The following is a 10,744-nucleotide window of genomic DNA, read 5'->3' as shown; positions in this document are numbered from 1 at the left end:
GCGTGAGGATGTCGTTGAACGTTGATGGATCCGTATGTATTTTTATCTTTCCGTCAAATCCATGTAGTAGTATATGATACTACAGTAATTATCTTACCTTTCGCATCAACTTCATAATTTTCGTACGTACTCCATGCATGAACGGCGCCAGAACCAAACTTCTCATTACTCTAGGCAAAATCGTTATTTTCTATCTATCGGTCGTGCCATGGAGCAGAACCAAATTTTACAAGTTACGAGTTTAAAAGGAAAAGCCTGCCGTGTTCGCGTCGCACCCCCACACGGTTGGTCCGGCACGCCGCTCAAGCAGGAATGCGTGCGGTGTTGCATTTTCACTTACAAGTGGGACCGAAGTTGAGCAAACTGACTATCGGCAAACCCCACCCCGCCGACCGTGTGATGGCTGAGAAAACAGGAGGGAGAAGAGATGGCTATAGCACGGACTCCAAGAAAATTGGTGTCAGATGGGACTCGTGTGGGTGGCGTGTGCCGTACTGCTAGACGTGAATGCTAGTTATGGCCCATGCCACCCCACTATATCGAGCCTATATCGAGGTACATAGAACAAATTTCCTGCAGTCCGTGCTCAGCCTCCTCTATCTCTCTTCTCAGCCAGCCAGCGGACGCGTGGAGCCCATCGTCTGTTTGCTCACATGCGGCCCCACATGTCAGTGAAAACGCAAGAGGACCCACGGAACCTGCACATCTTTCACCTCGACGTGCTGGTGATGAAAAACAAATCCAATAAAGTTCTTCGGTGGCCGCTTTTGGAGTTACTCAAGAGTAGTAAGATTCTATTTACAGTTTAACCCAAGATGCACATCTCGTGGCTTCAACTACCACTCTATTTTCTTTCATGACACGACCTGGATGCTGGATGTCCCATGTGTCGGCAAAAGGAGGAAGAACCCGACCAAATCTTCGGTTCTGCTCTCAGATGAGATTAGTGCACTTGTTGATACTCCTACTAGAATAGAGTCTAGACATGAGACTAGATGCGAGGAAGAAACGTCTACTTCTTTACACTCGAAGAAGAAAGAAGCACGCAAGATCGAGCCTCCGCAGATCAACAATGAATGCATCGAGAAGGCACTAATCCAACTTACAGGAGTAGTAAAATGTGTTCTTGTGGTTCTTGTTTTCTTTGGTCTTGCTTTTCTAGTCAAAATTATCATTGGAGTTCGTGCAAAACGGAGGTCCGTTTGGGGTCGTGCGTTGGAGTTGGCCTCACAAGTGGGACCGCAGTTAAGGAAACCGACTATCGGCAAACCCCCACCTGGCCCGCCACGTGATGGCTGAAGTTAGAGGTAAAAGCACCCCAAGTACCCTAACTTGCATGGAATGTGATGATTTAGTCCCAAACTTGCAAAATGTAACTCCATCATACCCCAACTTGCACTAGATGTGATGATTTAGTCCCCAACCTATCACAGCTTAACAAGTGGCAGCCAGGTGGCTTGACCGGTCTTCGTCCGCACTTTTGCAGGAAACACCCTGTCGTCTTCTCTAATTAACCCACAACACTGAATGTTACGGTGCAGTTAACTGCAGGAAACACTGACTGATCTGTGAATGAACTTGAAAAGAAACTTTGCTTCAGGGCAGGGCAGGGCAGGGCAAGGGTACTAACTGAAGCCTAAAGGAACAAAAGTAACTTACGTACTTGATTGTAACCTAGGAAACAAAAGAACGGCGAAGAACTGATGACTAGCTGCTGCTAATTAGACAAAACAACATTTTACAACTGATGTGCTACGTGTTGATACTACCCAGCAGTCCTTTCACAGGATCGGCGAGCTGCTCGGGTTCCTCTCCCACGGCTTGGCCTGAGCGCTCGGGCCGGAGCCGAACGTCTCTGCCGCGCCGCTGCCGGTCCAGGCCATGCCGACCGCGCCGCCCATGGGCTGCATGAACACGGGGAGGCCCCTGCTCGTCGTTGCGCCGGTGGGGCTCATCCCGAGCCCCAGGAAGTCCAGCGTGGCCGGCTTGGCGCTGAACAGTGATGAATGGCCCATCATGAGCTCCGGCAACCCCATCGAACCGCCGGTAGAGTCGTATGGTAACCCGAGGCCCAGCCCGGCCGACATCATCGGAGCTGGCTCGGGCTCCAACCGCGGCGGCCAATGCTGTAGCGACCCCTCCGGGAACTGCATTTGCATGGGATCCTGGTGGTGGTGCTCCTGCTGTTGATGCTGACCTGACGACGTCGACGCCGGCGATGATGACGAGATGTCCAGGCCCAGCCCACGCAGGAACGAGGAGCACGACGAGGTGGCGCCCATCTGCGCCGCCTTCTGAAGCAGCGCCGTGGCAGACATGTGCGCCGCCTTCTGAAGCAGGTTGAAGAGATTGCTCTAGCACGGACTCCAAGAAATGATATGGTGTCAGATGGATGTCGTGGTGGTGGCGTGTGCCGTACTCCTGGACGTGAATGCTTGTTCTAGCCCATGCCACCCTACTACTCCTACTACTTACTCCTACTATATAGTACCAGTATCGAGGATTCGAGGTGCTGGTAACGTACAGTGAACACATTAACATATGGCTACAGTAAAAACACCCACCCGACGTGCGAAGCATGTGAAGCTAGTACAAATAGTGTACTACTATTGTTGATTGGCCTCATCCGATAACCTGTTGCAATGCACGTACAATTATGTATTCAGAAAATATTTTTTTCCTCGTCGCACCACTCACTCAGAGAAGTGACTCGAAAGCCATTCATAAATTTAGTAAGTTTATGACAGGCATATCATTTTATTACATACAACAGGTCATCAACCCACATCGACAACGAGGATACATTATAAATACTAAAGTTTTCACCACACAACAAATAACAAGCCATGAAATGAACTTCAACTCAACCATTCTGCGGCGTTGGAAACGCTTGCTTTGAACCACAAGTGATTCTCTGGGACGGGCCATCCATTGTCGATCTGGAGACCAACGCAGGACTGATCATCCAGGCTAAAGCGGCCTACTCTATCAGTACCAGGGTAGGGAACCACCCAAATGTCCAATGTATAGACACAGTTGCTTCTCATAAATGTGTCAATAGCAGTTGGATCGCCTTTCACCATCATCGGATAGTTTTGTCCAAGGAAGAGCGAGTGTTCTCCAAGACTATCAATTCTGTGCCAGGGAGAAGGAGTTGGCGCTAGCACACTAGTATCCACCCCGAATACCATGCAACGGGTGTTGGAATAGGTCCGGAGAGTGCGACCATGGGAGACACCTACTTCCTTAGTAGTAACATCATCAGTGGGCTGTATACACACAAGAAGAGGTGATCCATCGAAATTAGTTGCCAGGTGCCACGGAGTATATGGGCGCTGCTCGTCCTCATGCTCGTGATCATCACCATCGGCATCTCCCCCTTGGTTATCAATTTTTTCAAGTATAGGTGGTGGGATGTTCACATGACCTTGGAAACACAAGAAGAAGGTTAATTAGTAAAGGGAAACTTGCTAACCCGCATGCATGTGGATGAAACAATTATAATTATGGTGGAAGACAAACGTACTGAAACTACGAGGATACCATGCAAAAAGAGTGCCACGAGTGGTGGCAGCAAACACAAGGCCCTCGTATTGAATTGCATCACATTACTCATTCGTGCACAGAAACTGATTTTTGAGCAATGTCCATCGAGTCAACCCACTAAGGATGGCAACAAGCTTGTCGAAGATATCAACAACTTCATAGTTGTTGTAATTCCAAGAGCGGTTGGGAACTCGACAAATTGCTATCTTCCGTAGAAGACAGTCACCATGATCGTATTTGAACGCGCGTACATTACCGGTGTGCTCAACCTCTGGGCAGTGTGCTGAGATTTTTGGAAGTGGAACCCGTTGACGAGTGTACACATTCACAAGTTCCCACTCGCAGTTGGACCCAATGTAAACAACCCAATCTCCATTTGCGACCGCCCAAGCCATGCCCTCAAGAGATGGCATCTTAACATCATACGTATCATTATCAAGCGGCATCAACTTGCACAGGGCGAGGCCTCCGTCGTGCCGGCGCCAGTCATCAGGGTCACGGTGAAGAAGATAGGGGAGATTAAATCGCTCGTTGACTCTTGGGTTCTTTGTAATGATGTTATTAGTTGAGTCAAGAATGGGATTGAACGAACCTGCCATGCTAGCCGAGGTGATGACGTCGCACCGATCAATGAGTTCCTCCACCACGTCATCTTTCAGATTGGGGCAAGAATAACGGGGTCGTTTCTGGCCTGTTCCCTCCATGGAGAAGACGATCGAACAATGGCAGAAGAAAGGGTGAAGGGCTGATGGAAAATGGAGGAGGGAGAGGAAGAGCGTGCGACAGCAGTTCCAAATCGAGAGGGAAAGGCGAAGAGTCGGTGGACGGTTGCGAGTTTGCCACGGTTCACGAAGAGGCGCCCCGGCCTACACGTCCGTTAGGAAATACTCCTACTACTCGCTGTCGTCTCACTGATATGTTGGAACGGGACCACATGTCAACGAAACATGGTGTGTAATTTCTCATGCAAAATGCGATCTGGCCGCGTTGGCCCGAGGTGCCGCATTAGTTATCGACCTTTAATTTTTTAATGGCGTGCCGATCAGTTTTGAAGTATGACTAACTGGTACTGTACGTGGAGAGGATGACAGCAGGGACCCACTAAGGTCATGGCAGTACGCAAGCAAGTGCCTCCTTATTTGAAGCCAATAAAAAATGGCTCCTCCTAGTGGATTTCTGACATGTGGGTCCCATGCCATTGTCAACGTAGTCAATAAACGAGAGAATTGCACAACGAGCGACTGACACTAGGGACCCAGCAGCTCGCCCAGTTATTTTTGTTTTGGGTTAATTTGATAAATGCCACTCCAAATCTGGTGTATCCGAGAAATGCCACTGCAATTTCCAAACTTTGAAAAATGCCATTTCATGCCATTTCTAGTGGCATTTTTCGAAGTCTGGAGTGGCGTTTTTCAAAGTTTACAAACTGCAGTGGCATTTTTCAAAGTTTGCAAAAATTGCAGTGGCATTTTTCAAAGTTTGGAAATTGCAGTGGTATTTTTATGAATCGCCATAATTGGAGTGGCATTTATCTAATTTGTTTTTGAGACGGAAGTAGGGTGTCAACTGGGCTGTGTGGGACACTCTGGCCTGTCTAGACAGCCTTTTCTTTTATGTTTACCATGGACCAGCCCAGTAGTTTTTTTTCTTTCTAAAAATGGCTAGCCCAATTCTTTTGTGATTTGTCAAGTAAGTCGCTTTATCAGGCCTGCTGGGCTGCAAATCTTTCAAGACGAGGAGAGCTTCATTCGGCTGGCCGAGAAAATGGCCTACCAGTAATGAGAAATGGGCTGTACATTTTTAAAACACATCAAACCGGCAATTATTTTCAAATATCTTTTTTTCATTTCGAGTTTTTAAATTGCATTGATTTTTATGCGTGGACAATTTATTGGATTTTATATTGATATACATTTATTTTTAAAATCAGTCTGAATGTGACTCGAAATTTCGGGATTAAAAACAGTTCAGACCCCACCGACATAATTTTTTAACCGTGGCCACAATATGAGCTGTAATGCTAACATAAAGAATATGGGCTCCAAAAAAACCCGTAAGAATTAGCAAATGGGCTATAAATTATTTGAAATAATGGCAGATGGGCTGTATGCTGTTTTCCACAAATTTGAGGCTTTCCATAGATGGCCTATATACTGTTGGATGTCCATCCAACGGCCATCGTGCTTCTTCAATCTCTGCTCTTCCTGCTCCAGCCGCTCAAACAAGCGCCGGCGGGACTGCCTGCTCCCTCGTCCCCGCGGCCGGCTGTGCTGCCGCGCAGGCCTCACTGCCCGACCGTACTCCCATCGCTGGCCTAGCCATACCTCTACTCACTCACACCTGCTGTTATTCTCCGGTGATGGCAGACGAACCAGTAAACCCTCATACAGTCGTACTCCCCTCCGCGTGGGATACAAAAACAACGATCCAGTCTTCCCTTCCTCCGTGTCGTTCCCTTCCTAGGCCTCGCCGTCGTCCACCGCCCTGGTGCTCTCGGCGTGGCGTGGTCAGTGTGGTCAACGACCGACATGCATCTGAAGTGGACTGTACGTGGAGAGGCTGACAGCTGGGTCCATGGCCGCACGCAAGGAAATGCCTCCTTATTATGCGCAAAATAATGATTTCCTCCACCTGACATCTGGGACCCACCGAAACGGCCTCAGTATTTCGCAAAAAAAAAAATGTTACCGCCCCTGACAGCTCGGACCCACCAGCTATATCTTCGCACGCAAGGAAGTGCCTCCTTATTACGCACAAAAAAATGAATACTCCCCCTGCTAGCTGGGACCCAGTATAGTGGGCCTACTAAGTTGACAGGAACGAAGGGCTTTGTCAACTTAGTCAATATGCACGATTCTAGCTCGACTGACCGTACGATGTCCATCCAATGGCCGTAGTGCTTCTTCAACCTCTGGCCTTCTTGCTCCAGCCGCCCAAAGTAGCGCCGGTCGTGCCTCCTGCTCCTGCCTCCCGTGGCCGGCTGTGCTGCCGCAGAGGACTCACCGCCCCCATACTACTCCCACCGCTGGCCAGGCCATCCCTCCACTCCACTCACCCACACCCCCCTGTTATTCTGCGGCGACGACAGCGCAGCCGAACCAGTGAACCCTCGTACTCCTCTCCGCGTGGGCATCCACTGCCGTGTCTTCCCCGGCTCTGCGCCGTCCCCTTCCTAGGCCTCGCTGTCGTCCACCGCCGTGGTGCTGTCGGCGCGGCATGGTCATTGTGGTCAATGACCGAATTCCATCGGAAGAATACTATAGGTGGAGAGGCTCACAGCTGGGTCCACGGCAGCCGCAAGGAAGTGCCTCCTTATTATGCGGAAAATAATTATTCCTCCACCTCACAGCAGGGATCAACCGGACGCCCACCAGTATATCGCGAAAAAAAGTTTGCCCCTGACTTCTGGGACACACCCGATGGGCCACCATATTTCGCGAAAAAAATGTCCCCCCTGCTGTCAGCTCAGACCCACTGGAAGTGCCTCCTTATTATGCACAAAAAAATGAATACCCCCTGCTAGCTGGGACCCACCTTAGTGGCAGGCTGACTTGTGGGCCTACTAAGTTGACGGGGACGGAGGGCTTTGTCAACTTAGTTAATATGCATGATTCTAGCTCCAGTGACCGTACGATGTCCATCCAACGGCCGTAGTTCTTCTTCAACCTCTGGTCTTCTTGCTCCAGCCGCCCAAACCAGCGCCGGTCGTGCCTCGTGCTCTTGCCTCCCATGGCCGGCTGTGATGCGGCGAAGGCCTCACCGCCCCCTACTACTCCCACCGCTGGCCAGGCCATCCCTCTACTCACCTACACCCCCTGTTATTCTCCGGCGACGGTAGCCTCACACCGCAGCGAACCAGTGAACCCTCATACTCCTCTACGTGTGGGCATCCACTACCGCGTCTTCCCCGGCTCCACGTCGGCCCATTCCTAGGCCTCGCCGTCGTCCACCGCCCTGGTGCTCTCGGCGCGGCGTGGCCAACGTGGTCAAGGAACGGCTTCCATCGGACGTGGACTGTACGTGGTGAGGCTGACAGCTGGGTCCATGGCCGCAGGAAGGAAGTGCCTCCTTATTACGTGCAAAATAATTATTCCTCCACCTGACAGAGGGGACCCACCGGACGGTCCACCAGTATTTTGTGAAAAAAATCGTTTCCCCCTGACTGTTGGGACCCACCGGACGGGCCACCGTATTTCGTGAAAAAACGTCCCCCCCGCTGTCAGCTCGGACCCACCGGAAGTGCCTCCTTATTACGCACAAAAAAATGAATACTCCCCCAGCTAGCTGGGACCCACCTTGCTGGGAGGCTGACTTGTGGGCCTACTAAGTTGACGGGGACGAAGGGCTTTGTCAACTTAGTCAATATGAACAATTCTAGCTCCAGTGACCGTACGATGTCCATCCAACGGCCGTAGTGCTTCTTCAACCTCTGGTCTTCTTGCTCCAGCCGCCCAAAGCAGCGCCGGTCGTGCCGCATGCTCCTGCCTCCCGTGGCCGGCTGTGCTGCCGCAGAGGCCTCACCGCCCCCTACTATTCCCACCCTGGCCAGACCCTGCGGCGACGACAGCCTCACACCACAGCTAAACCAGTGAACCCTCATAGTCCTCTCCGCGCGGGCTTCCACTGCCGCGGCGTACCCTTCCTAGGCCTCACCGTCGTCCACTGCCATGGTGCTCTCCGCGCGGCGTGGTCAACGTGGTCAAGGAACGACTTCCATCGGAAGAGTACTGTACGTGGAGAGGCTGACAGCTGGGTTCACGGCCACAACCCAGTTTTTTTGCGATTTGCCAAGTAAGTCGCTTTGTCAGGCCTGTTGGGCTGCAAATCTTTCAAGACGAGGAGAGCTTTCATTTGGCTGGCCGAGAAAATGGCCCATCAGTAATGAGAAATGGGTTGTACATTTTTAAAACACATCAAACCGGCAATTAGTTTCAAATATTTTTTTTTCATTTCAAGATTTTAAATTACATTAATTTTTATGCATGGAGAATTTGTTGGATTTTATATTGATATACATTTATTTTTAAAATCAGTTTGAATGTGAGTCGAAATTTCAGGATTTAAAACAGTTCGGCCCGCACCGAAATATGCAAAATTTCGTATAATTTTTTAACCGTTGCCACAATATGGGCTGTCATGCTAACAAAAAGAATATGGGCTCCAAAAAAACCTTAAGAATTAGCAAATGGGCTGTAAATTATTAGAAATAATGGCAGATGGGCTGTATGTTGTTTTCCACAGATTTGAGGCTTTCCTAAAAAAAGGTTGACGCACAAGCACTGACTGTTGGATGTCCATCCAACGGCCGTCGTGCTTCTTCAATCTCTGCTCTTCCTGCTCCAGCCGCTGAAACAAGCGCCGGCGGGACTGCCTGCTCCCTCCTCCTCGCGGCCGGCTGTGCTGCCGCGTAGGCCTCACCGCCCGACCGTACTCCCATCACTGGCCTAGCCATCCCTCTACTCACCCACACCTGTTGTTATTCTCCAGCGACGGAAGACGAACTAGTAAACCCTCGTATAGTCATACTCCCCTCCGCGTGGGAAACAACTACCGAGTCTTCCTTGCCTCCATGTCGTCCCCTTCCTAGGCCTCGCCGTCGTCCACCGCCCTGGTGCTCTCGGCGCGGCGTGATCAACGTGGTCAAGAAACAACTTCCATCGGACGTGGACTGTACGTGGGGAGGCTGATAGCTGGGTCCATGGCCGCAGCAAGGAAGTGCCTCCTTATTACGCGGAAAATAATGATTCCTCCACCTGACAGCTGGGACCCACCGGACGGGCCACTGTATTTCGCGAAAAAAATGTTTCCCCCTGACTGCTGGGACCCACCAGCTACATCTTCGCACACAAGGAAGTGCATCTGGGCAAAAAAAAAACGATTCGCCCCCTGATTGCTGGGACCCACCAGCTACATCTTCGCAGGCAAGGAAGTGCCTGACAGTCGGGACCCACCTGGTCGAAGCATACGTAGCGTTGTCATTCTGGTCGCGAACGTGTACGTACATACTGGTCGATGTAGAGGCGTGCACATGTCGTAGTAGAGGCGCGCACGTGTCGTAGTAGAGGCGCGCACGTAGCATGTACACGTACGTACAGCGGCCAGGGTGCAAGAAAGAAAATACGGCCACGTATGTGTACATACAGGCGGGGTCTCGAACGCCTACTCGCTATTACGTACTGCCAGGGCTCGTGTACATGGCTGGGTCGGAACGGAGAAACATCATCATCATCATGTTCATGGGGAGGCAACGAAATGCGTCGTGTTCATGGGGAGGGCTTGGAGAGAATAGGCGATGGAAACGAGGCCTGGCGTACCGCAGAACAGAGGAAACGACCTTGTGTTCGACCGGCCACGTTCGAAACGGGATCCTGTTCATCGGGAGGGGTCTGGCGTACCGCAAAGCGGAGGAAACGGACCTCCTACGGTCGAAATAGGGGTCCTGTTGATCGGGAGGGGTGTGGCGTACCGCAAAACGGACGAAACGGACTTGTGTTGGAGCACTACGGTCGAAACGGGGGTCCTGTTCATCAGGAGGGGTGTGGCGTACCGCAAAACGGGACTCCACGAGCTACTGTTCATCCACCGTCAACCTCCTCCAGCCTCCACCTGCGAATGTTCATCCACGGGCTCCTGTTCATCCAGCCTCCACCGCGCGCTACTCCACCGGCTACTGTTCAACCAGCCCTCTCCACGGGCTCCTGTTCAACCACCCCTCCACGGGCTACTGTTCATCCTGCCCTCCACCGTCTACTGTTCATCCAGCCCTCCACGGGGTCCTGTTCATCCAGCCCCAACCGGCTCGATCGATCGGGGTCCTGTTCATCCAGAGGCAACACCACGGGGTCCTGTTCATCCACCCCCATCGGGAACTGTTCATCCAACCCCCCCCCCCCCCCCCCGCAACGCTCATTGTTCATCCAGAGGCAACATCGATCGACTTCAGTTAGCAGCAGTAGCGAAGGAATCACTCGATCGGGTTCAGTTAACAGCCATCAATCGATCGCTCGGGTTCAGTAACGCGTAGCCTGCAGTGCAATCGCTCGGGTTCAGTTAGAGCCCAACACCTCTCTCAGGTTCAGTTAGAACCAACGCCTCGCACACACGCGCGTACGTGTACGAGAGAAGCGCGCATCGCTCGGCCCCCGACCTCCCACCGTAACCGGGAACTCCCTGAAATTTTCCTCGCCCTCGCTTCTAC

The 10,744-nt window shown here is 51.5% G+C and overlaps 1 protein-coding gene across 1 annotated transcript in view; it reads right to left on the bottom strand.

The window, feature by feature from the left end:
- Positions 1 to 1,781: 1,781 nt before the first annotated feature.
- LOC147971456 (uncharacterized) overlaps positions 1,782 to 10,744 on the bottom strand; it is a 31,671-nt gene continuing 22,708 nt past the window's right edge. Inside the window, exon 2 of the mRNA XM_087523979.1 lies at positions 1,782 to 2,354. Within this exon, the coding sequence (XP_087380105.1) occupies positions 1,782 to 2,354 (573 nt within the window). The remainder of the gene's footprint in view (positions 2,355 to 10,744) is intronic.

This window comes from Triticum urartu, chromosome 5A, assembly GCF_056163025.1.
Source record: "Triticum urartu cultivar PI428250 chromosome 5A, HENAU_Tu73, whole genome shotgun sequence".
NCBI classification, from domain to species: domain Eukaryota; kingdom Viridiplantae; phylum Streptophyta; class Magnoliopsida; order Poales; family Poaceae; genus Triticum; species Triticum urartu.
The sequence above is the reverse complement of the archived record's forward strand: the minus strand, read 5'-3'. Positions and strand labels throughout refer to the sequence as shown.